Genomic DNA, 27327 nt, shown 5'->3' with positions numbered 1-27327 from the left:
AGAAGAGTAAAAAATAAATCGACTTGAGGTATTTTTGCCAAGAAGACCTGGCAGTGTAATTTTGACTAGACAGACATGGATTAAGAAAAAATATATATCTTCTTGGATTTCTTCTCTACCTACCAGGTATTTTTTCAAATTGGGTTGACCAGCTACAGCCTGTTAATGGATTGTAAGATCCTAACCAGCATTTTATTTTATTTTATTTTATTTTATTTTATTTTATTTTATTTTATTTTATTTTTTATTTTATTTTATTTTATTTTATTTTATTTTATTTTATTTTGGAGACAGAGTCTCACTCTGTCACCCAGGCTGGAGTGAAGTGTCATGATCTCAGCTCACCACAGCCTCCACCTCCCAGGTTCAAGTGATTCTTGTGCCTCAGCTTCCCGAATAGCTGGGATCACAGGTATGTGCCACCACACCCAGCTCATTTTTTGTGTTTTGAGTAGAGATGGGGTTTTGCCCTGTTGCCCAGGCTGGTCTCTAACTCCTGAGCTCAGGCAGTCCTCCTGCCTCAGCCTCCCAAAGTACTAGGATTACAGGCGTGAGCCACCATGGGCGGCTCTAGCCAGCATTTTAAAAAAGAAATAGAATCAGAGTACATAGGATTATAGTAAAGATAATGTTTCATCGAAACTTATATCATTATACATATCTACATACAAACTGGAATGTGTGTACTGGGTCACTTTGTAAAAAGCATTTCTTGTTCTGAATGGCTGTTGAAAACCTAGTGGCATTTTAGAGCCGTTACGTAAACCATTCCTTTTCATCCCAGTTTTTCTGGTACCTTAGAGAGCACACTTGGACTGCCTGTGTGCTTAGTCAAAACCTACATTCTTATTGTCTGCCCTTCAAAATTCCCTTCTTTCCCTGGCTCTTTGAACTCATTTTTATTGAAAGGTTATTCTTTTCCCTTCTGATTATATGTAAAAATGTTTCCTCTACCCTTTTCAATTCCCTTGAAAAATGCATTTGGGAGAATTATTTTCACTACATAGTAATTTATTTGAATAGTCCATTTGTGACTGACTTAATGCCTGCCATGAGCTGAGCCCCAGGCTTTAGGCATTGAGGCTACCAAGTTGAAAAGGACAAAGTCCTTGACCTACAGGAGGTTCACAGTCCATGGAGAAGACGGTTAGGTCAATAGTTACCATGCAGCATAAAGTATTGTTTAACAAAAGATGCAAGCAGACTGAGAGTAGAGGAAAAACTACCTAATGCAGCACCAGGGACAGGGTGCTGAGGAGGGTTGTGTAAGCAGTGGGGAGCTTATAGGGGTTTCATGCAAGAAAGTAACCAGATGAGATTTGGGCTTTAGGAAGATGGCGGTTCTGGATAATGTGATGCTTACTCTAAAATGAGGAGAAACTAGGGACAGAGATATACAATATAGCATTTTCCAAAGAAAGTCAACCCTTGTAGTTAAACTGGATGGTGTATTGGAGACAAGGGAAGTGAGGAAACTAATAATAAAAATTGAGGTAGAATAAATATCTAAATTGAGATAGAATATATAGCATAGAATATCTAAATAACAGGCCTTATAACTCTTATGTCTGCATGTGTGCCTACACATTCAGTTACATTTTGTCCTCCAAGATTCCTGAGTAAAAAATTGAATGTAGAGATGATTTTATTAATACTTAGTTCAGTCCTACCCCCAGAACATCTGCAGCTATAGCCTTGAGTGTTTCTAGAGAGGGGTGGGGTAGGGAATAGTTATAAAGGACTATTAATTCCTATAGTGCCCCAGAGAGGATGATAAATATAAAATACCTTGCTTATCCTCATACTTTAAAAAATAAAAATACTTAAAAAAAATAAAAATTTAGTGTTGTTGCTCACCCTATGAATATCAATGAGGTAAAGGGGTAAAATATTAAAAATATTTAAAAATTTTTTAAATGTATGTTATCCAGTCCAAAATCTCACATCTCTCACTGCCTCTGAACCCTCCCTTCTTTTTTTTTAAATTGACACTGTATATACCTTAGATTTTGCATAGTCTTACCAAGGATGATGAAGTTAAAAACAAAAGTCAATTTGGTAGGGGGAAAAACCATAGAAGTAGTTGGTCAGAGATGTCTGTTTTGTGAGGCTATTACATTTCCAGAGAGCAGATGGAGGCATTGACCTGTTGTGCTTAGTGATCCTTGCTCTGACTTCCGGCTCTCCAAGTAACTTTCTGACCATATTTTGGCATCCTGAGTACATTTGTCTGTAGGGTAAAAATATGTTAAAGAATGAACATGAGAATCTTCTTCATAGTTTATATTTTTTATTGTAATTTAATAAATTTGACAATCTACTGAAAATGAAGAAAAATAGGAGATACAATATATAAGTTTTAAAGTGCTTCTATGATATTTAGGAGATCTACGGGATATTAAGCCTTAAGATACAGAAAGCTAGCAAACTATGACTTCATGCTCAGTAAATTCCCTCTGAAACACCTATTTTTCCCCCAGTTTCGATTATTAATTCGTGATTTTTGAACCTTAATTCTGCTCTTTCAGTGAACATGGTTAAGAACATGGTAAACTTAGCTATTACAAAGGGATTGCATGCCTTTTGTTTTAGATCAGTACCTCCATACACTTGAACAAATACCATGTTGCCATTAGCAATGGTGAGTCACTGAGGCTGGGACTTTTATAGGGGTGAAGAGATACAGCCTGGTTTCAACCCCTCGCCATTCTCTATGATTCTGATCTCATAGAGATCAGAAAGGGGATAATTTAACCCCAATTTTGAGAATTGCTTTTTCTGTATCTAGGTTCTGTCTACATCCAAATTCAGATAACTTGGATTTCAACCACCTGGAAATCCCATATTTAACTTCATTTCTCACTTTCCTGTATTCACTTTTGCCTACCCTTTCACTGCTTCTCCTAATCCAGTTCTGTGGAAAGAAAAGTTTGTTCAGGGGTTTTAAAGTACACCTATGGCTTTCTAAAGAGTGGAAAAATAAAATTTCCACACCCCATCCCAACTTTCTCCATTATGTGTACACAACTTTGTCATACCCCTTGGAATATCCTTATAGTCAGGTGTGGAGGATACACAGATGTGAAATAGCCAAGAGCAGATAAATTTCTCATTGTAGAGCAGGGACTTGTCAGCAGATTTTTTCAGGCCCTCCTGACTAATACTTTCTGTGCTTAAAGGAGAAGAAGTGAGAAAATTAGGGGACAGAATTTCAGATTATTGTCTGGCAAAAAATATAACTGTTATGCCTTGAAGAGGGGTGAGGAAGCATTTTTATGTTTTATTTAAAGAGTCAAGCCATAGTAATTTACAACTCTTGACTATAGTCAGCTCTCTAAAGCTTGCTTTCCCCTTGTTTTCCTGGGACTCCCTGTTTCTGCTATTAAGATTAGCCCCTATCTAAACATCATTCACTGTGGCTGTTGATCTTTTTTCAGTCAAGAAGAATGTATTTTGGTCATCAGTGATATTGCCTTTGCCCATCAAGCAGTTATTGGTAGTTAGAGAGTAAACACCTCAATTCGTCACTCCCAAATTCTAGACTCTCAGACTTGTCACTTCACCTCCATGCCACATCTCTTCTCCACTTGATCTTTTACCCTAAGATAACATAAGCTTTGCCCACCCACCAGTATTAACCACAGGAATGCTTTCCATCAGGAATTAGATGTCGTATTATTGATTTGGTAGGCAAGTTCAGCTACATCTAACTTGTGGTGTAGATAAATATCATTGAGTAAATCATTAAAGATGGGGTTATGAAACAACAATCATTCTTAAACTGTAGCTTTTAAAGGGTTTATGAATATTATCTTATCCTTTTACCACACCCTTAACAATTAGGCATGGAACTGAAGATAGGAAGACAGTGGTCAAGGTCATGCACACCGTTTCTCACCAAGGAGATAAACTGAAAACTAGTTCAAGTATTGGAAATCCAGTTTTTTCTTTTCCTTTATGAGAAGTGGGAGTACTTCCTCCCATTACCAATCCCTAGGATCTCACTGTGCTTTAGTGGCGGTTTTCAGGTATTTCTGATTAACGAATAATTCACTTGACTGTTACAGAGAGTCCTCTTAGTGAGCAGAAGCAGCATGAACTAGCATGAGCTCAAGTCATTTCAACATCTGTTATGAATTACTGTTCTTATAAAGACCTTATTTAGATGTGAAGGACATCATATGATACAGACTATAATCTGCACCGAACTAAAACAGTGCTTCCTGGACCTTAGGCCAAGTTGAGGAAATGGTTTGCAGGACAGAAAATCGCCTCTTTCTGGTTTCCCTACTAGCTGCCCAACAATATTCTAAGTTAATGCAAATGCTATATTTAGGGTCTGTTACAAATCTAAGGTCTTGGAAAAATTGAATAACTAGAAGCAAAAGTAAAGACAAGCTGTTTAAAAGAGGAAAAACTGGCTAACACCTATTTTTTAATATAAAAAATAGTAATAGAATTAAATATCAGGAAGTCAAGATTTATTTTTAAAATATTCAAATGAGGCCGGGCGCGGTGGCTCAAGCCTGTAATCCCAGCACTTTGGGAGGCCAAGACGGGCGGATCACGAGGTCAGGAGATCGAGACCATCCTGGCTAACACGGTGAAACCCCGTCTCTACTAAAAAAAATACAAAAAACTAGCCGGGCGAGGTGGCGGGCGCCTGTAGTCCCAGCTACTCGGGAGGCTGAGGCAGGAGAATGGCGTGAACCCAGGAGGCGGAGCTTGCAGTGAGCTGAGATCCGGCCACTGCACTCCAGCCTGGGCGACAGAGCGAGACTCGGTCTCAAAAAAAAAAAAAAAAAAATATTCAAATGATAAAGTGAAATTCATCTAAACTTAGGTGCTATTGGCTGGGTGCGGTGGCTCACACGCGTAATCCTAGCACTTTGGGAAGCCGAGGCTGGTGGATCACCAGGTCAGAAGCTCAAGACCAGCCTGGCCAACATGGTGAAACCCCATCGCTACATCGCTAGTAAAAATGCAAAAATTAGCTGGGTGTGGTGGCACATGCCTAATCCCAGCTTCTTAGGGGGCTGAGGCCCGAGAATTACTTGAACCCGGGAGGCAGTAGTTGCCGTGAGCCGAGAATGCACCACTGTACTCCAGCCTGGGCGACAGAGGGAGACTCTATCTCAAAATAAAATAATAAAATAAATACTTACGTGCTATTGAGAAAAATTCTAGGGAAAAAAGTAGGAAGCTGGATAACTTTGAGGCACAGCCAAAACTGATTTTATTGCTATATTGTAAAGTTAGCTGTTACGACAGGGCTTTTTAATGACACCTGGACAAAGGTTACTATTAATGTGAAGGCCCCTCAGATCGAAGGGAAGCTATTAGTGGGTTCATCATGCCTATGTGTCTAGTTGCCTACCTACATCTCAGATTCAGAATCGTGTAAATCTCCTAATACATATAGTACAGAGCTCTTCAGAAACATACACACCCTAACAACCACCAGCCACTACCTTTGTTACCTTTATTCCTTTCTGAGTAAATGGTGCTGCCCAGGATGAAAACTCAGGAAGCAGCCTAGATCTAGATGTCCCTTTTTCCTCTCCTCTTTTTTGCTAGGAGAAAACAGGAAAACATGAAACACGAAACATGATCCCTACCTGCGCTCAAGTGGCTTACATCTGCTTGGGAAGCTAAGACAAAAACAAGACAAAGTCAATACAAGATAAAAATTATAGGATAAATATTCAAGACCCTGGCTAGGCACAGTGGCCCACACCTAGCACTTTGGAAGGCCGAGGTGGGTGGATCACCTGAGGTCAGGAGTTCAAGACCAGCCTGACCAACTTGGCGAAACCCTGTCTCTACTACAAATACAAAAATTAGCCAGATGTGGTCGTGGGCGCCTGTAATCCCAGCTACTTCAGAGACTGAGCCAGGAGAGTTGCTTGAACCCGGGAGGTGGAGGTTGCAGTGAGCCAAGATCATGCCATTGCACTCCAGCCTAGGCAACAAGAGCAAAACTCCTTGTGTGTGTATATGTATATACCCACACACACAAGGCCCCAGATAATTGAGTTTTACCGAGCACAGTGGCTTAGGATTTTCAGGAAATAATGCAATCAAACCAGGTGGGGTGGTTTTGAGCTGGCCAGTGACAGGCTGACAAGAATACCCTGATACCTGCTCTTATACATTGTCCCTGATCCTTTTTATGAGGAAAACATACAAATGGTCTTTTTTGTTGATGCCATTTTCTCTGGAGGTTGCCATTTGCAGTTCTGTGGAAAGAAAAGTTTATTCTTTTCATTGTCCTGAGCTTCCACAAACTACTGCTCTAAGTGTCTCTTAAGGTTGCTGTAGCCTGTGTCAGTCTCTATGATGCTGCTGTTTTTTAGTATCCATATGCTGTATTACATTGTTCCAGGTTAGAGTTCAGTGGATCCTGAACATGTTTCTTTAGCATGCCTTAGTGGTGGCATTGAAGGCGCCACTGCCTCTTGCCGTAAGATTGTGGAGTACATTCCTACCTACCTGTGGCTGTCTAATGGGGACTAGCTTGAGCCATATGGCCGCAGTTGTTGCTTCAGGGCTGGCTGCACGGCCCTTTGGAAGAGCTTCCATTCGTTAAAGGTAATGAAGATATTGGGGTGCTATTAAGTTATTGAAACATAGGACAGCAGCAGATTAGAGTCTCACAATCATAAAGGAAGTTAGATAATACCTGTGGACTAAATTATTACTCATTTATTCTGTGTGAGCATCACTTTAGAGGAAAGTGCTTCTTCAGCTTTCTTCATAGCACTCTGTCTTCTTACTGCATGCATACCTCAATGTCATTCATCCCCAGGCATCTCATTAATTCCAAGTACTAAAGCTTGCTTCCAGAACCCAGCTATAGGCATGAAGCAGTACCTAGAAAATTTTTGCAAAGAGTTAGGTAATGATTGTGCTTCTTGCATTAGGAAGAACTGTTTTTCTCTTCAGTATTTTACAATTAGATGCCATATTTCTTTACCCTCTTCACAGACCTTTGTCAACCTTTTTTTGTGTATTGCTAAAATGCACTTGGAGTATGTTCTTTGATGCATTGAAAAGGCATCCCACTTATTTATAGTCACCTACCTTGGAAACTTCAGGAACATATCCAAGAACCAGGAACTAAGGAATAAAGGCTTCTGAGCAGCAGAAGTTGTGGTTAGAAAATTCATGTACTTACCCCTAAAACTGTTCCTCCAGCTTTCATTCAGAGCCTATTTATTTTTACTTAAAGTACCATTCTGGCACTTGGGATATGGCTTCTCAGCTAGTGAGTAAAATTCTTTCCTTAAGTTAGAAGTAGGACTGCTAAGATCAGCCACTGTTTGGAAGCCAATAAGAAAGAAGATTTAATACAATACAGGCCACCACTGTGGCTTTTTAGGAAGTCAGACTTAATTGAGTCGCCCCCCAAACTATTAATCTAATTCAATTTAGTATAATAAAAATAATAGCCAAACTTCAGTAATAGTCCATATGGTAATGATAACAAGTATCAGGAAGAATAAATTATGTTCCAAGATGATATAATTTTTAAAGACTTCCGTCAGAAAAAATTTGAATCTTTAAATATTTGCTTTAAAATGTTTGGTACTTGAAGGTTAAACTTTATCCAGAAAATGTGCTCCTTTTAGGTTATAAGAAAGCATTAATGCATGTTCTTGATCTCCAAGTTTGTTTGTTTGTTTGTTTTTTGATGTGGGGTCTCACTCTGTCACTCAGGCTGTAGTGCAGTGGCATGATCATAGCTCCCTGCAGCCTCGACCCCCTTGGCTCAAACGATCCTCCTACCTTAAGTCTCCCAGGTAGCTGGGACTGCAGGCTCATGTTAGCAAGCCCAGCTAGCCCAGTGGTTTTTACTGAAGCACTTTTAATTTGATTCACTGACAGTAATAGTAGCTGATATTTGTATAAACTTTGTAGGTTTTTCCTTGGAGAATTTCCAAGTGGTAGATGGGGCAGGTACTCTACTAAGACCCGAAGTGGTTAAGTGTTTTGGACAAGGTCACATAACTAGTAAGCAGCAGGACTACCTACTGGTTCTCCACCTCCTCACTCGTACTGTAGCCTGTAACACATACTGTGCTGTTGCTTTCATCTGATAGGCATAGCGACAAAGGTCCTCCTAAAGGGGTCCAGGGGTCCTTCAGCAGGGGCCTCCTCCTGCCTGCTCCATGAACAGAAAAGTCTGCAGCTGTATGAGGAGTCTGTTGAGCTCCCTTGTACATCTCATTGAGTCAGAGAGTTGGAAATGTCCTAACAGTCAACTCATCCAAGGGTGTCACTGATGTCTTGCCTGTTCCAAAGGAAGAAGATAGTATTTGCCATTCTTGCAAAGCAGGAGGAGCTTATTCCATATGTGGCCTTTTTGAAACTTTTACTAAGTCTGCTTTACAAATAGAAAAGTACTCAGTAGGTTTTTTCTAGCTGCTTTTGTCTTTTCTTTCCTTTGGTACATTTTGTCCCCATTGCCAGCATGTACTTCAGAGTTCACCGTACTTGTGTACCTTTTGTAATACTTCTATAATAATCTTTTTTCCTAGTGTATTCATAATTCAGTTATCATTGGAAAGTTTGAGGTAGGCATTTTCTAAGACATTTCTAGTCTTTCAAATCCATGGTCTAATGTAGGCCCTTTCAGAAACCCATGGCACTACTGACTAAAACTGCTTTCTTGCTAGTTGTGCAAACAAAAACACAGTGTAACCTTTTCTCTGGTAAAGCAGTTTAGGTTAAGCAACAGATTTGACTAATTTCTTGGTTTTGTATTTAGACATGTTCAGCAACCTTTTCACCACTTGATCTTAAAGATCTCCCTAAGTCCTGAACAGAAACTGAAATTGTCTGAGCACCTGCCCTTTTGTGCTTTGTGCTTTGTGTTTTATGTATGTTATCTAATATCTCACGACAATCCTTTGAGATACTGACATTCAGTCCCAACTTACAGATGAGGAAACCAAGGTTCAGAGAGATGAAGTAACTTGCCTAAGATCCTGTAGATAGTAAATGTCAGAGCCATAGGTGGAATCTCGGATCTCCATATTCCACAGCCTGTGCTCTTTTCCTCTGTGACCCCATTGCTCAGAAGCCAGTGGAGGGTGGGAAGGTAGGAGGTGACGTGGGTTGTCTAGGGTCAGCCTTCCTGTAAAGGTGTCTCATGACTGAGACAGAAAAAGACTGAAGAAAAGAATTAGCCAGAAGATATTATCAAACATCTGTCTACACATTTAAGCTGCCTCTGTGCATTGCCATATTTCATGGCAAGTCACATAATAATCTCCTGAGGAATTATAATCCATACAGAGAGAGAGGAAATTTGAGAAATTATATAAAACTCCAGGAAATTGGAGCATACCTACTGCATGGGTTCAGTACAACCCAGACATCCAGAAGCACAAAGCAGCTAGTGAAAGGCCTGGCTGTCTAAGCAGGTATTGCCTGTGGCATGTCTTGAGTCTAGCATCACCCTTTCACACAGTCCCCACTGTCTGCACTAAGCTCTAAAGATTTGTCCTGGGTGACTTACTTAAATGGTGGAAAGGGGTTTTTAACATAGAATGATTTCTTGTGGATGATTGTAAAAGGTGTATTGAAGGTCTTAGAGAATGGAGCAAGTGGGCCTTGAGTAAAGATACAATACTACTTGCAGTGACAGGCCTGTACAGTTTAGTGTGGCTTCATAGCTATCTCCTCACTTAAGAGACTGTGAATTGGGACTTTACTCAAGTAAAGTACAGTTTACTGTACAGTTTAGTGTGGCTTCATAGCTATCTCCTCACTTAAGAGACTGTGAATTGGGACTTGCTTGTCATCTCACCTTTTAAAGTATGTGAAGTTATTGATTTCTATTCCTTTATGCTCCTAGGAAAGGGTAGAAGGATTCCCGCATTAGCATGACCAATTGGTCATGCCGAGAAACTATGTTAAAACTGTAAGTTCTCGGCTGAGTGCGGTGGCTCATGCCTGTAATCCTAGCACTTTGGGAGGTCGAGGCGGGCAGATTGCCTGAGCTCAGGAGTTCGAGACCAGTCTGGGCCACATGGTGAAACCCTGTCTCTACTAAAATACAAAAAATTAGCCGGGTGTGGCGGCGTGTGCCTGTAGTCCCAGCTACTTGGGAGGCTGAGGTAGGAGAATTGCTTGAACCTGGGAGGCAGAGGTTGCAGTGCGCTAAGATCGCACTACTGCCTTCCAGCCTGGGCCACAGAGCAAGACTCTGTCTCCATAAAAAATTAAAAAAATAAAAACTAAAAAAAACTGTAAGTTCTGTAAGTACTTCTAACCCAAGATTTGTACTGTAGTGCACCTCAATTCTTGTCAGTGTTGTGAACTTATAAACCAATGATTATTTAACAGGAATACCCAGACCTAAAATAAAGTAAAGTATATGTTGACCAACTAGAGTTAATAGTGTGGTCAAAATTTTAGTTTTTTGGAAAAAAAATGTATTTGCGGCATTTCTTCTCTTTAAAATAAAAATGGTTTTTGAGGGATTACTTTTTAAACTATGAAGATTACTTTTAAAGTACTTTTAAAGCATGAAAATTTGAGACTATAACAGGCTGACCTTATAATTAGGTAAATAATTCATATTTATTGAATCAAAAGTATATGAACAGACTTAGAAGCAGTTTTGGCCAAAGTACCCACTCTTTTTATAATACAGATAGCCAAGCAAGGTGGCTCACACCTGTAATCCCAGCACTTTGGGAGGCTGAGGCAGGAGGATCTCTTTAGGTCAAGAGTTCAAGATCAGCCTGGCCAACATAGCGAGATCTTGTATCTACAAAAAATTAAATAAATAAATAATGAAATGAATAACATTGGGTGAATTTTATAATGTAAAAATGGTTCTTTGGTAAATGACCATACTAATTCCTTCTTTCTCTTTCTCTGTCTAGGGAGAACTCAACAGAGGCAAAAGCAGTAGATTCTAACAATCAGTCGAAGTCCCCACTGGAGAAGTTTATGGTCAAACTGTGTACTCATCATCAAAAGCAATTCATTCGTGTTCTGAACGACCTGTACACTGAATCTCAACCAGGCACTGAGGACCTGCAGCCTTCTGATTCTGGAGCAATGGATGTATCCACTTGCAATGCTGGCTGTGCCCAGCTCAGCACCAAACATAAAGAAAAAGATGCTCTGTGTCTTGATATGAAGTCTTCTGCTTCTGTAGATTTGTTCGTAGACTCGTCAGACTCTCACAGCCCTTTACACTTGACGGAACAGACCCCGAAGGAGCCTCCTCCTGAGATAAACCCTGTAGATGGAAGAGAGAATGCCTTGACTGTTGTCCAGAAAGATTCCTCTGAACTTCCAACCACTAAACCGAATTCTATTAATAGCAGTTCAGTGGATAGTTTCACTCCGGGATACCTCACTGCATCTAATTCTTCCTCAGTGAACTTCCACCACATCCCTAAAAACTTGGAGGGGCAAACCACTGGACAGGAGCAAGACACAAATGTGAACATATGTGAGGATGGTAAAGACCATATGCAGAGTTCAGCTTTAGTAGAAAGTCTAATTACCGTAAAAATGGCAGCTGAGAATAGTGAGGAGGGCAATACCTGTATTATTCCTCAAAGAAATTCGTTCAGGGCTTTATCAGAAGAGGCTTGGGACTCAGGGTTTATGGGGAACTCATCTAGAACTGCTGACAAAGAGAATACTTTACAGTGTCCAAAAACACCTATGCGCCAGGACTTAGAGGCAAATGAACAAGATGCAAGGCCAAAGCAAGAGAACCATCTTCACTCGCTGGGAAGAAATAAGGTGGGTTACCATTTACATCCCAGTGATAAGGGCCAATTTGATCATTCCAAAGATGGTTGGTTAGGCCCTGGCCCTATGCCAACTGTACACAAAGCAGCAAATGGACACTCAAGAACCAAGATGATATCAACCTCTATTAAGACAGCTCGGAAAAGTAAAAGGGCATCAGGGCTGAGGATAAATGATTATGATAACCAGTGTGATGTTGTTTATATCAGTCAACCAATAACAGAATGCCACTTTGAGAATCAAAAATCAATATTATCTTCTCGGAAAACAGCCAGAAAGAGTACTCGGGGATACTTTTTCAATGGTGACTGTTGTGAACTGCCAACTGTTCGTACACTGGCCAGAAATTTACACTCCCAGGAAAAAGCAAGCTGCTCAGCATTGGCATCAGAGGCAGTTTTCACTCCTAAGCAGACCCTTACAATTTCAGCCCCTAGACATACAGTAGATGTGCAGCTTCCCAGAGGAGACAACCCTGAAGAACCTAGCAAGGAAATAACCTCTCACGAGGAAGGAGGTGGAGACGTTTCACCTGGAAAAGAACCTCAAGAGCCTGAGGTTTGCCCCACAAAGATGAAGCCGAGTCTGAGCAGCTCCCCCAGGTCAGAGGAAACGACAGCCTCCAGCCTGGGGTGGCCTCTCCCCGCTCACCTTCCTGAAGAGGACCTGCCAGAAGGTGGCCCCACAGTCTCAGCTCCCACAGCAAGTGGGATGTCTTCTGAACACGACCAACCACCACTTGCACTGTTGGATACGGAGGAGATGAGTGTACCCCAGGACTGTCACCCGCTTCCCTCCACTGAAAGCTTTTCTGGGGGAGGCAGTGAAGATGTCATTTCTAGGCCTCATTCTCCCCCTGAAACAGTCAGTAGAGAAGAAAGTCCTCAGTGCTCAGAAAATCAGAGTTCCCCAGTGGACTTGGAGCCCCCCATGAGTCTGGGAAAGGCTGAGGACGACCAAAGCATCAGTGCCGAGGTTGAGTCTGGAGACACCCAGGAGCTTGAGTCTGGAGACACCCAGGAGCTAGATGTCAACCCACTCTTGAAGGAAAGCAGGACTTTTACTGATGAAAACCCCAGTGGAACTGAGGAAAGTGAGGTAGCAGGTGGTACAGGAAAATTAGAGGGAGAGGCTGATGATGTAAAATGCCTGTCAGAAAAAGACACGTGTGATCCAAGCATTGACTCACTCGAAGAGAATTTAGACAAGAAGAAAAAAGGTAAAAAATTTCCTGAGGCCTCTGATAGGTGCCTAAGAAGTCAACTTTTGGATTCTTCCTCTGCTGACAGATGCCTAAGAAATCAAAGTTCAAATTCTTCCTCAGCTTGTCTTGAAATCAAAGTTCCTAAAAATCCTAGTGCAAAACGTTCAAAAAAAGAAGGGCACCCTGGTGGGACAACACCTGAGGGCCTTCCACCTGACAGTTTCCACACGGAAGCTCTGGAGGACACAGAAAAGCCAAGTGTCAGTGAACACTCCCCTGAGAAAGATGCCGAGCAGGAGGGCGAAGGAGGGGGGATCATCACCAGGCAGACTTTGAAAAACATGCTGGTCAAAGAAGTCAAGGAGTTAGGAGGAGAGATTTTCCCCAGCAGAGACCCCATAACCACAGCTGGACAGCCACTGCCTGGAGAGAGATTGGAAATCTATGTTCAGTCTAAAATGGATGAGAAGAATGCTCATATCCCCTCAGAAAGTATTCCTTGTAAGAGGGACCCAGAACAGGCAAAAGAAGAGCCAGGGCATATTCCCACACAGCATGTGGAGAAGGCTGTAAATGAGGTAGACAACGAAAACACCCAGCAGAAAGATGATGACAGTGATGCCCCATGTAGCTCTCTTGGGTTGTCAAGTAGTGGAAGTGGTGATGCTGCTAGGCCACCAAAATCGGTGCCAAGGCCTAAAAGATTGACCTCTTCAACCTACAACCTAAGACACACTCATTCTCTGGGCTCCTTGGATGCTTCAAAAGTGACTTCAGAGAAGGAAGCTGCACAAGTAAGCCCCACAATGCCAAAGGAAAATGGAGCTTCAGAGAGTGGAGACCCCCTAGATGAGGATGATGTTGACACCGTGGTAGATGAACAGCCAAAGTTTATGGAATGGTGTGCTGAGGAGGAGAACCAAGAGCTCATTGCCAACTTCAATGCCCAGTACATGAAAGTTCAGAAGGGCTGGATCCAGTTGGAGAAAGAAGGACAGCCAACACCAAGAGCAAGGAACAAATCAGATAAACTGAAAGAGATTTGGAAAAGCAAGAAAAGGTCACGGAAATGTAGGGGTTCATTGGAGGGTCAGAAGTTTTCTCCTGTTCAGATGCTTTTTATGACAAACTTTAAATTATCTAATGTTTGTAAATGGTTCTTAGAGACAACTGAAACCCGGTCTCTAGTCATTGTGAAGAAGCTCAATACTCGCCTTCCAGGAGACGTTCCCCCTGTCAAGCATCCTCTTCAGAAATACTCTCCTTCCAGTCTATATCCCAGTTCACTACAGGCTGAGCGCTTGAAAAAGCACTTGAAGAAATTTCCTGGAGCTACCCCTGCTAGGAATAATTGGAAAACGCAGAAGCTCTGGGCTAAATTTCGAGAGAATCCTGATCAAGTGGAGCCAGAGGATGGCAGTGATGTCAGCCCCAGCCCTAATTCTGAAGACAGCATAGAGGAAGTCAAGGAAGATAAAAACAGCCATCCTCCAGCAAACCTGCCCACTCCAGCCAGTACCCGGATTCTTAGAAAATATTCCAATATTCGAGGAAAGCTCAGAGCCCAGCAACGTTTGATCAAGAATGAGAAAATGGAATGCCCAGATGGTCTGGCTGTGGAAAGTAAGCCAAGTCGTAAGAGCGTATGCATCAACCCTCTGATGTCCCCCAAGCTTGCCCTGCAAGTGGATGTAGATGGGTTTCCTGTTAAGCCCAAGAGTACTGAAGGAATGAAGGGACGGAAAGGGAAGCAGGTGTCTGAAATCTTGCCTAAAGCAGAAGTTCAGAGTAAACGCAAGAGAACAGAAGGCAGCAGCCCTCCAGATGGTAAGAACAAGGGGCCTGCGGTGAAAGCCAGCAAAGAAAAGCATGCCGATGGAGTCACCAAAACCCCTGCTGCCAAGAGGCCAGCTGCAAGGGACAGAAGCAGCCAACCCCCCAAAAAGACATCTTTGAAAGAGAACAAAGTGAAGATCCCTAAAAAGTCCGCTGGGAAGAGCTGCCCTCCCTCCAGGAAAGAAAAAGAGAATACAAACAAAAGGCCTTCCCAGTCTATTGCCTCGGAAACACTGACGAAACCTGCAAAACAGAAGGGGGCCAGTGAATCCTCTTCAAGGCCTCAGAAAGCCACGAATAGGAAGCAGAGTAGTGGAAAGACTCGGGCCAGACCCTCAACGAAAACCCCAGAGAGCAGTGCAGCTCAGAGAAAGCGAAAGCTGAAGGCAAAGCTGGACTCTTCGCATGGCAAACGGAGGCGGCTGGATGCAAAGTGATTGGAAAGATGGTAGCCAAGAGTAAAACTGTTCTATAGAAGTAACCTTTTATTTTGCATTAACTAAATCTGCTTTTATAAGCTTATCAAGCCTTTCAAATTTACAGTTAATGGAGAACACCGTAATTTGAGATGTCCGAAAATGCATCTCACATGGAGAAGGGAACTTGCAGAGTCCTTCTCTGAGGTTAAGGGAAGTTATATATTATATTCTGGTTGTTCCTTGGGTTTTAAACTTGGAACCAAGCAGTTTTCGTTTTTAAAAGTACAGTGCCTTATTTATCCTTTTTGTTTTTAAATTTACAAAAGCTAAAAAGCTGATCTATGTGATTAAAGGCTTGTATTTTATACTTGATGCACAAGCACTTGTACTGTAGCCGAGAAGACCACCATCATGCACATAAAAGGAGCTTTTCAGCAGCCACCCTGCAGCATCTGCCCACGAACAGATGCCCCTCTTTGCAAACCCCAGCAGTGAACTTCCCTCTCTGTCTTGTTTGTTTGTTTAGATGATGTTTGAAAGCTAAACCAAATCATTTTTATGGTATGCAGAGGATTTATAATTATAAAAGATTACTATTTCTGTTACCCCCTTTTTAAAAAGATCATGTTCATTGTTGGTCCCTCCTCTCACCTTTGATGTTTTGTCATTTGAGAGCATGTATTCTAAATTTTGTGCCCATGGGACAAGAGATATGTCACAAGTGTTAATTTTGTTTATAACCTCTAAAACATCATTTGCATCCCCAAACTGTATTGCTAATTCTCACCATCTTCTTCATTTCTGGTCTTGCTAGCACTCCTGCAAGGCTTCCATCCTACTTTGGGAGGGAAAAGTCTAGGATTTTTTTTTTTCCATCTTGTAGCTGTAATTTGATGATTAGGATGAAAATGACTCTTCTTATTTTCTTTCTTACCGAGAGTACTTCCATATTCAAAGAAAGCCAAACTTCTTATTTCCAGTAATAGAAAGGTTTAAGAATGTGTATGTCCGTGTGTGTTTGGGTGCATTTGCATGTGGTTATCAGCCACACATGTCTCCCAATCCCAATTTTACAGTAAAATTCTTTCTTCCCCATGCAATGTGCTTGGGTGTCCCTGAGTTGAGTAATTAGCAAAGGACAGGTGGTTTAAAAGTAGCCCAGTGTCTCTGTGAGCAGCCCCAGTACCACTTTGGTACCAGACTCAGATCTAAAACAGCATAGAATTATGTAAAGGTTAGAGCAGCCTTGCAGTTAAAGGAAGCAACTCCAACATCTGTGGGGAGCCCACACACCCCCTACACCCAGAGCTGATGTTTAGCTGTATGCTCCAATGTGAATGTACTTGTTGGAGTAGATATTCATTCTGATTGATTAACACCATCCTAGTAGTTAAATGCTTGTAGTATCCCTCCTGCCATGTCATGTCAGGCTCTGTTCCGTGTCTCAGAAGTGAGAACCACCATGTTTTAATGACTTTGTTTGCCTTTCCCAGGTGAAGCCTGAGATTGGCGCATTGGCTTCAACCTAGTGCCTATGATTTTGCTCCATGATTACAACGCAGCATGTACTTGACTTTTCCATTGGGCCACTCTGCAAAAAAAGGCTTGGTTGTTGAAGCCTCATCCAGCTTCCTTAACCTGTTCTGTCACCAAAATCGGCTTGTGTGGACAGCTGCTGCCCTGTCCTTTTTATTTAAAAATTTTCCATTTAGATTGTTTCAGATCTCTTTAGATAAGCCCAGATGGACTTTTTCCTGAAAATCATGATAATACAGGCCTTCTACCCATTCTGGTAAAGGTTTGCTGTATATCATGGAAACTTCTGATGATTGGATAAAACTGGAGAAAAGTATTTGATTGGTGAGAAATTTAGAATTGTGTTGAATTTCATAGCTAGAGAAGCTTACTATCTTATGAAGCCCTGACTGTTTTTCATATCTTCTCTGTCTGATGAGTCTTTTTTTTTTTTTTTTTCTGGTATCTTTGACTTGGGCCATTCAAGAGCTGCCTATATTAATGAAACTGCTGAGTGTGTATGTTGGCAACTCTTTCTCAGCATTAAGTTGCACAGAGGCATTAATGTGTTTTGAATAGGTTCATTTAATCTCAAATGGTTTTAAGGTTTTAAAAATACCTTTTCATATAGTTGTCACTGGATATTGTTTTTGTGGTGACTTAAACAGCTGATGTTGCCAGTGCCAGGCATGCTGATTCCTGTACAGGGCAGGTGCCCCCTTGGCTGCATACAGACTACCTTGTAAGGTGCTTGGATTAGGTTAGGGAGAGGTGGAAGGCAGTGAGTGGGTGGAACTTTTCCAGTTCCAAGTTTGTAATTCATTCCATTCGTTTTCTAAGTTCTTTTTCATTTTTAAAAACTCACTTACAGATAATAGCCTTCTTTCCCATTCTAGGCTGTGTGTGAGAAAAGGTGTTAATGTGTATGTATGTATTTTATATACCTAACAATGCAATGGATCATCTTTAAAATCAACTTATACTTTATAATAAGGACATTTAAATAGACCGAGAGTCTACATAATTATGACACTTAAAAGTTTAGAATGTTTATATTTGTTGAATCTCACTTTCGCTGATTCAGTTAATTTTGTTAATAGAAGAAAGAAAACAGCAAAACCTGAGGGCCAATCCTGAAAGGCCCTTTGATAGCTACAGCAGGTACTGGCAAAGCAGCTTCCCAGACACCTCCAGTCTCAGGCGTGGGATTGACTCAAGTCTGTTATTGTTTTCTGTTATTGCAGAAACCTTCTTCCCAGAGCCATCTTCAAGAATGGCTTACCACCAAATGCAAAAGCAGTCCATCTCACATTCCGATTCCAAATCAGAAAGGAAATTCTGCTCCTGGGTGTACACTTGGTGAAATGACAGTCCCAGTCTTGGGGCTGAAGTTGATGACCAAAGGACACTGGTATTCTCTGAGTTTCTGGAGAAGCTGGAAGATGCCTAGGAAGCAATCCCTGAAGCTGCCGTAGCTCCCCTAGAGGAGGCCCCTCTTTAGAATACCCATCTTCTATCCCATGAGACTCCTGCTATAGATGGACACGCAGGAGACCACTCCCTCACTTGGGGTTCTGAGCCTCACCCCAGCACTTCCTCAGACAGGTAACAATGTTGCAGCACATCAGGAAGGTTGCGAACCTTTGTTCTGCTCCTGAGGCTTCCTTCATAGGAATGCTATTAATGTCTGTAAGTCACCAGTCGCTAGCCCCTTGGATTCCTTGTTAAAGACTTCTATGCAGCCTTATCTAAAACAATAATCTTAGGCTGTGAGTCTCCTGCTGTATTGTTCCTAAAATTGTATGGGTAGAAGAGGCGCCCTTAGTCATCCCTTTACATACGTGGTGCTTTCTAATGGGATCTTCTATGTATCACATACTATGCAGGTGAATTCCTCACTGTTAAGATAGGTCATCAGTAGAAGGCATCACTTTAAGATAGTTACTTTGAATTGAGGTTTGACCTCTTTTCCTGCTTTGTAATGGGTTCGGTGGTGAGGGTGGGAGCTGTCATTCACATTTATGGGCAGCATTCCTGTTGATTAGTGGACCTAAGAGTCAAATAGGAAAATATAGCTTGCTGTGTGATACAAGCTGGAGATGCTGTAGTGTTACTATCGGCAGGTTCTGTGCGAGCTGCCTTTCAGATTCCAGATGATCTGTCAAGGGTCTGCAAACTGGTCTGGTCACTTGTTTGTGTAAATAAAATGTGTTTGGAATATAGCCACACCTATTTTCTTATGTACTGCCTGCGGCTGCTTTCACACTGCAAGAGCAGAGTTGAGTAGCTGCAGCAGAGACCCGTGTGGCCCTTACAGCCTAAGATACTATCTGGACCTTCAGAAAACATCACTGACCCTGCTTGAGAAAGTCATCCTTTTCAGGAACAAATATTCTTGATTTTCCTTCTCTCTTCTGCCCTTTTCTCTCTGTTCCTCTTTACTTCCTGTTTTCCTTGTCTCAATTTTGTTTTCTTTTACTCCTCTATAGTTATCTTGCTACAAAGAAGACATGTTATATCGATATGCACTACTGTCCCCTTAAACTTGAGCAACCGTAGCATTCCATCTTTCTTTAAAAAAACCCGTCACAGTAGCCAAAATAAGACCACCTTACCCTATGGAGCCAGAACCCATTAGCAAATAGGGATTCAGAGTTCTAAAATTATGTGGCCGGGGCCTCTCATTTCACTCACACAGAACTGACTCTGGCTTTATTTCTTCTTTATTAAAGTAAACCAAGATTTTGTTTCTGGTAAAATTAGTTGAGACTACTTTAGTTGGACTTTTAGTCCTCTGAATGTCACATTTAGATGTGGAAAACGTTTTTTCACAGAGTAGAAACAAAGTCTGATCACAAACCCAAGCATTGTTTATTCTTATATATTTTGTTCAGCTTTTAGGAAAATAAAAATGTGTTGGCACTGATACCTTCTCAGTCACGTGCTTTCAAAATAATTTTATTAAAGGTAAGCCAACAAATAAAACGTAGAGGCTTTTGAAGTGCTTTAATAATGATTTAAAAAATTGGAGTTATAACCAGAGTATGACTGAAAAACTATTAAAGTCTTCCTCCTTCTCCAAAAACTCAAGGATAAGGGGATATATCTTTTTTTTTTTTTTTAAATAGAGACGAGGTTACGCTGTGTTGCCCAGGCTGATCTCAAACTCCTGGCCTCTAGCAGTGCTCCCACCTCAGCCTCCCAAAGGATTACAAGTGTGAGCCACCGCACCAACACAAGTATAAGTTTCTTTGCTGTTTTTTTTTTTAATGTGATTCAATGTCTTGTCAGTGAAAAATTTTTGTCAGTGGCCCCAAATCACTGATTGTTTTAGTTGTTTTGAAACAGACAATTATCATTTTGAATTCTTAGTATTACTTTGATGTCTTACTATGACTTGATATCCACTGAAATACTGGAATTTTTTTTAAGTATAAAATCAATCTGTGTAAGGCAGTCTTCATATCCTAGCAGTAAGTGCTCTTCCCCATGCTTGCTCTCAAATCCTTTTCAGGGGAAAAATAAAAAGATTATTGTATTTAAAATGAGCAGAATTGTGGAAGGGCCTTCCCCCCCCGCCCCCAGACAGGGTCTCAGTCTGTCGCCCCAGGTTGGAGTGCAATGGGCGTATGGTCTTATCTATTAGGGTATATAGTTTAAAAGTGTAGTTTTTTAAAAGTATGGTCATCTTCATTTTTATGACGCCCACTGCAGCCTTCATCTCCCAGGCTCAAAGAGATTTTCACACCTCAGCCTCCTGAGTAGCTGGGACTACAGGTGCATGCCACCACACCCAACTAATTTTTTTTTCCCAGTTTTAGCAGAGATGAGGTCTCGCTGTGTTGCCCAGACTGGGAAGTCTTTTGAGGCAGCCTTCAATATAATTCATCCTTTGAAACCTCAGAACAGAGTCCTGTATTCTACAATGGATGGATTGGAAGACTTGAAGACCCAGCCTCTTTCCTTTATAGATAATCAGACTCGGGCAGAAACTCAGAGCTCTCAGGGCTTTGCTGTGCTGTGCCGTGTCATGCCGTCCTGAAGCCCGGGGAACCACCCTGAGCACTTTGTGGAGTGTGTCCTTGCTCAGGCTTTTGCCTTGGGATTGAACCGAGGCTGGTCAGTTCCTTCCACTTACCTCCTCTCTGTCTGATCTTCCTTTTCCCAGAGCCTCAGTGCTTGATGCTCAGTGCTCAGGAGATGTCCTTTGCTCCGTTGTTCAGAGGGGCAGTTGTGTGGTTATGCTGCCGGGTGAGCACAGACACACATCCTTTCTCCCCTAGCTGGGGCCATCCCACACGGGGTGCTCAGTATGCATGCCTCACGAAAGCATAGACTGTCCATTTAAAAAAAATCAGGTACTCACGGTATTACAATATGCCAGGGGTTGGACAAATGGATTTTTTACCCTTTTTTAAAGGGTTATGTAAAAAAAAAAAAAAGCAACTATATGTGGCCCACATAGCCTAAAATATTTACTTCCTGACTCTTGTATAAAAGCTCTACTGATCCTTGCAATAGTCATTAAAGATCAAATTGTGTAGACAGGCAGAACTTTTTTTTTTTTTCATATAGTCCAACATTTTTTCATACAGTCCAGCAATTCTTTTAGATTTTAGAGTAGCTTGCCTGTGCATCTCAGTACACAGCTGCTGTTACAGATTATTCCTGAATAATGCTTTTGCATTAAGAAAAATTATCCCCCTTTGCCAGTTGTCTACTTGTTAATGAATTGTGGGCATGTGATCATATCTATTAGGGTATATAGTTTAAAAATGCAGTCTTTAAAAGTACAGTCTTCATTTTTATGAATCAGAGTGAACTTGACTGTAGTAGACATTCCATTAACAGCAGTTCAGCACAAACAAGTTACTCATGAACTTAAAGCCAAGAACAGTGCCTCTCCCTGAAAGTATGCGATGTGTTGGTTTTACCCCTAGAACGCTTCATTTCTCTTTTGTATCATATACTTGAAGGTTTCTCACTCTTCAAGCTCTGGTCGTGATATACGAACATAAATGCCTGGTGTTTGCCTGTTTGACTTTCGAGTGCAGACCACACATTCTCTTAAAACCACCAGCATGTCTGTGGCATCTTGTCAAGACACCGGCAGCTTTAGACAGAACAAGTTCAGGGCTCTCCAGTCCAACCTGAGCCACCTGCTGGTTCTGAGGAGCCATCCTTGGCACCTTGCCCTTCCTCCTCCTGCCTCTGCTTATGCCGCCAGCTCCCTTCCAGGAGGCATATTCTCTGGGACAGTCCCCCACTTGCCCAGTGCAGCCCTGAACACAAATTCGTCACATTAGAAGCATTTTTATCTCAAAACTCTGTTTTTCCTCTAGTATTTAGTTGTTGGGTTTAAATGCTATTCAATTTATCAACTTTTTTTTACCCCAGTTTTCTATGATCTGCACCTCATAGTTGTAGCTAAAGCTGCAGTATTTGGGAGCTAATTTTTGGGAAAGAGACTATACAAACAAGATTTGCATAATTTTGTATATTTATACCACAGGTAGGGATTATTTTTAGAGCCACTATAGCTTAAGGTTATTGATTTCACTAGTGTGGTTTCTGCATTCTAAATAGTTCTCGGAGACTGTGTTAGTAACTGGTTTCAAATACATATATATAATATTTATACACACCACTGTGGAATTTATTTCACTGTGTAAATAGTGATATTTTCCTGTTCAAATGCTTCTATAGAAAGTATTTATTTTAACAAGAAAATTAACTGTCAAAAGGGCTTTCCAAAAAGTGTTCTTTCTAGCCACCCATCCTCCCCTGCTACCATGCTCAACCATTGAGTCCCCAAACAACAGTGAAAGCAGAAAGGTGTGGCCTTGAAACCCTCACTGTATTTAGGCAGATGCAACAGAAGTGCATCTCCCCACTGTCACCCCATCCCACAACAAAGTGGGACTCCCATCGTGGGTATGGCTGTGCCAGCATGGCATCGGGCATGCCCCACGCAGTCTACTTCTTGCATGCACAGTTGGTACATTCAGCTGTACACTTAACAGCCTGTGCAGGAAAATGAGCCTTAGTTGTAGCCCCAAGGAAACCCAAACCCATGCCTGTGAGATATGGAGAAACCACTGGTTGCCTAGAGAAAGCATTAAGGTGTATTTCTAGTTCCTCTCTCATGTTGGTGAAAGACACTGTTCACACTCTCATTAATCATGGGAGATAAGCATGTTATCTTCTGCACCTTGACTATGCTTGTGAGCACCTGGCTCTTCTCTTCCTCCTCCTCCCCTGCCTGTCTCAGTGTGCATCTGTGCAGATGTGGGCCAGCCCCCCTGTAACCAGTGGTTACAGAATGATACCATCTGTTCTAAGATGTGGTCAGCTTTACTTCTCAGGAGTCCTGTCCTACAATTCAGAGCACCCCTGGATGGGATGGAACCAGTGCTTTATGATCATGTTCCTCTTCCCTGTGCCCTGTCCTTGGGCACCTCCATGTAAGTCATGATCCTCATTGTGCAGGGCTGGCTGGACTGAGAATTGCAACTCCAGGACAGCAGGGAGCTTTGGGACTAGGCACGCAGGGGTTTTGTCATCCATTTGAACCATAATTTGCATATTTCTTACGGCCTCCCTTTGTCTTTTCTAAACGAATGAGGCAGACACTTGAACAGTAATGCTGGAGAATGTTTTTTTTTAAGAGACTTTGTAAGCAAATCTGATTTTAAGATGAAATGTGAATGAGAAACTAGGTGCCAGGGAATTTAGCACTGAACTAGACAGTCAGAACTTTTTTAACTTTGCAGGAAGAAATAAATTTTGCTCTCGTCTAAATGTTCACAAGAAGTAATGTTGTAAATAGTTTTCTAAAAATATTTATTACCTGTGCTGTATACAAATTCATGTTTTGAGTGATGTTGGTTTGCATCGTAGTGTTATAGAATATATTTTGAACAGTGGACTTCCTTTCATAACACAGTTCACACATGGAGAAAGAACAAAAACCAGCAGGTTGAGAGCTGTTTGGGGCGTTTGATCTGTAATGTTACATCAAATCTAAGCTTTAACTGCCCCCTCTTCTCATCTGGTTATATTATATTTTATATATATATACACACACACAGGTGTATGATAAACTGGTCAGTGGTCAGTACCCAGATCTGCAGAGCAGATTTCCAGGTGTTCTTTCTGATGTGTTGCCCATAAGCAATAAGATCCTAGGTAATAACATTTATTCCGGGGCCCACATTGGCCCTTGTCTCAGAGGATAGGGTGGGGGTAGAACAGCTCTTGCTAAGACCTCTTGCCTTTGCCAGAGAGGTTGCTGTACTTGAATTTTTGCTTCTGTTTGTCTGCACGCTCCTTCATGTCATAAAACTCTAGCAATGGATGAGAAATCTGCCAGCACCAGACACATCAAAACTGGGTGTGTAGATTGAAAAATTTGCAATTTTTCATGAATTTGTAGGGTTTCCAGAATCTAGTTGAGGCAAAGCTCATTTGGCTATAGAGTAAATGTAAGACTTCTTACAATGGAAATTTAAGTGGCCAGTTCAATGTCCTTTGGCTATATTTGACCTACCGTTAAAAGCTAGCCCATTTCATATAAGCATCTTCTGTGCCTGGGCTTGAAATGTCTAAAGCTGCCTTCGTGTCTGGGATTACACCATGTAGGTCAGTATAAAGAGGGCAGTCACTCCTCCATTTTTCCCAGCGTGTCCAGTTCAGCAGATTTCTAAAGCTGTTAAGCAGCCTCTCTTTTTGACCGTCCTAAACTTTGTGAAAATAAATACCCCACACCCAGATAACCATTAATAGAAGTAATGTAGTTTTTTAGGCTTTTGGAATATGTCTTCTCTTTTGTATTTATGATGGTGTTTGGAATTTTTCACTAGTGTTTTTTTAGATTGAAGTGGGTGCATTAGGATAAAACTTTCCTTTGCTGATCCTGAAGGCAAGCAAGAGGAAAGAAATTGACCTGTATTGTATCATTGGGGAGGTGACTACTTCTTGTGGTGGTAGGGGGTGGGGGGAATGGGGCATTGTAGGTTATGTGGGGGTACAATAGAATTCTGGCCTGAGGCTCCCCAAGTCTTATTACCTTGTATGAAAAATCCCCTTATTAGCCTCATTTAATCTCAATAGAAGCCTGCTGTTTACCCTCAGGGAACAAGTAGTTTTCAAAATTGAGCTCCTCCAAGGTCATTGGCCAATACTGTGTGCAAGCATTGGTCATCTTTGTAAACTCATGGCATTATTTCCTCGTATGCATTATAATACTAAGAAATTCATCCCCAACCTGTATGAAAAGCACAGCCCAGGGCCCTAATTGAGGCTAGCGTGAATGCCTTTGAGGGGCCAGGGGGCCATAGGAGGCCCATGCAATTTAACTGAAGCTCAGGTGCCACGTTGGATTTTTATTCTTATTAGGCCGCAACCCTTCTGAATGAGTTTAGGACAGGGGCTGCTGATCCGGCTGTGGATTCAGGGAGCTCTAAAATGAATCTCTACCGTTCCTTTAAAGGTCTTTCTGGTTCCTCCCAGTGTTGTCATTGCCGAGGTTGATCTCGTAGTTGTTCAGTTGTGCTCTTTTTGCTGTCTTGTGAGTCTTAGCCAGTGATCCAGCTGCCCAAGGACAGGGCCTCCAGAGGGCCTAGCACCGTCCTGGTACCAAGCGTGTGCTCCCGGCCTGTGTGACAGTGTCTTTCCAGAGCAGTGAAATGAGAAATTCTGCAAGTGGCAACCCAGAAGATCAGTGTGTATCTCTTGGGCCTGGATTTCTACTATGTTAGTGAGTGTAGGAATATACTGTGTCTTTAATGGATGAAAATTCAATGTATGCTGTGAATTTGTTGGTTTGAAACATTGAAATTTTTCATTAGACAATGTTTACATACCTCACCTGAAGAACCTTTGAGAGTGTATATATAAAATTTAAAAATATATTAAGTTGCTTTAAAACAATATGTATAGCTATAAAAGTTGGAGTTATTTTAACTTTGAATATGTACCAAGTCTCTTAAATATTGAAATCTTGTAGACTTCTTGTGCTTCTGTGTTTTGCTTTCCTATCAGGCCATGTAGGAAACTGTGTTCTTGTTATTGGTAGAGGGGCCCTCACTGAAATCCAAGCTTGGAAGGATTTCCTGTGTTGTTTCAGATTCTCTTGTTTGGTTTTGAGGGATGGGGTGTGGAGCCAGAGGATGTGTGGGAGGGGTTTCTCTAACATTGACATCTATTCCATGAGCTTTTCCAAGGCGCTTATTTTATGGCAGCGTATTAAACTTCTTTGATATTCAAGTGTGTCTGTGTAGTCACTGAAGAGGGCATAGAATGCCTTGGAGCCGGTCATTCAACTTGCAGCCTAAGGCAAAATTGATAAGTTGCCAGAAGGAACCACAAAGCAATACTTCCACCAAGTGTCAGGGCTTAGAGAAGCCTTGTTTGCTAATGTCAGTAATACATCATTTTGTGAGTTCTGCCTAACTTCAGTAAAAAGAAAAGACAGTGGAGGAATCCTTGAGATTCCCATGGCAGGGCTGGAAAGGTGCCAGCATTTCATCCTGAGGGACAGGGAGCAATGAAGGGCAAGCTCCTGACCTCAGGCTAGCCACTGGGAAGTGTGCAGGCCACAGGCCAGGGCTGCCCAGCTCTCAACGCCTTTGTTGGAATGTGGCAGAAAAAGTCTTTCCATTTGCTAGCCTCATGAGGTTTTTCATTGTATTCTTTCAACTCTGCTTGAAGTGGGTCAACGTAAGGACCCACAAGAAGCTCATCTGACTGTGCCATCACTGTGCAGAACCACCTCCAGCAAAAATAACCCCACAGCTGACTGCCAGGCCACCCCTCTGAGTCTGAATTTGGAAGACTACCTCATTCCAGATTGGTTGTTTTAATTGTTAAGATAGACCTCTTTTCCTCCAGTAGTCATCCTGTAGTGGAATAACGAAAATACCCAAGAGGTGCAGACTGGCTGCCTTGGGGTGAGGGGACATCTCAAAAATTAACTCTGAGGGCTTTGGGTTTAGGAATGATAGAGGTGTCATCACCAATCTCAGAAAAACTTGGCAGCCCTAGTAATCAGGATGTTGCCTGTTGGAAGTCTGGGCACTGCTTTTTGGCCTCCATCCTCCCAACCAAGCCCGGCTGTGCCCATTCCCTTGGCTGGGGATTTCCTTTTAGCAGTGAAATTTGCCACTGATTTTTCTTTAACTCAGAAATAGCAAACTGGTGGCCTACAGATGTGTTTTCTTTAGCCTTGTGTTTAAAAAAATACTTTGAGCTTTTCTTTACATAAAGATTGAGAGTTCTGACTTCTCTTTTAAAAAAAAAATGAAAAAGATGAAGATTTGACTCTAACTCATGGTAAGAGTCAGCTGGCATGAGACTGGAAAAACGTGCCTTTCAGGGCTGTCAGTTCCCATTTGATCACTGTTTCTTCATGGCAGGGGAATGGGTCTGTGTGCGTGCTGCCTTATCAGATGTGGCGACACAAACGACAGGCCAGTTGACTGACAGGTAACCAACCGACGGCCTTGCGAGACAGGAGCGTCCGACCCCATTGGAACCCATTTTCTCTCCTGCACACTGTTCATTACATTT

General features: G+C 41.8%; 1 protein-coding gene across 11 annotated transcripts in view; it reads left to right on the top strand.

The window, feature by feature from the left end:
* Positions 1–26025, top strand: part of LOC105478456 (ligand dependent nuclear receptor corepressor) — a 165948-nt gene extending 139923 nt beyond the window's left edge. For all 11 annotated transcript variants that reach the window (XM_011735781.3, XM_011735775.3, XM_011735776.2 and 8 more), the window contains one exon: positions 10899–26025. In XM_011735781.3, coding sequence (XP_011734083.2) covers positions 10899–15261 — 4363 coding nt within the window. In that variant the 3' untranslated portion in view covers positions 15262–26025. The remainder of the gene's footprint in view (positions 1–10898) is intronic.
* Positions 26026–27327: the final 1302 nt, after the last annotated feature.

This window comes from Macaca nemestrina, chromosome 9 (genome assembly GCF_043159975.1).
Source record: "Macaca nemestrina isolate mMacNem1 chromosome 9, mMacNem.hap1, whole genome shotgun sequence".
Taxonomy (NCBI): Eukaryota; Metazoa; Chordata; class Mammalia; order Primates; family Cercopithecidae; genus Macaca; species Macaca nemestrina.
This window is presented reverse-complemented; position numbering and strand designations above follow the sequence as displayed.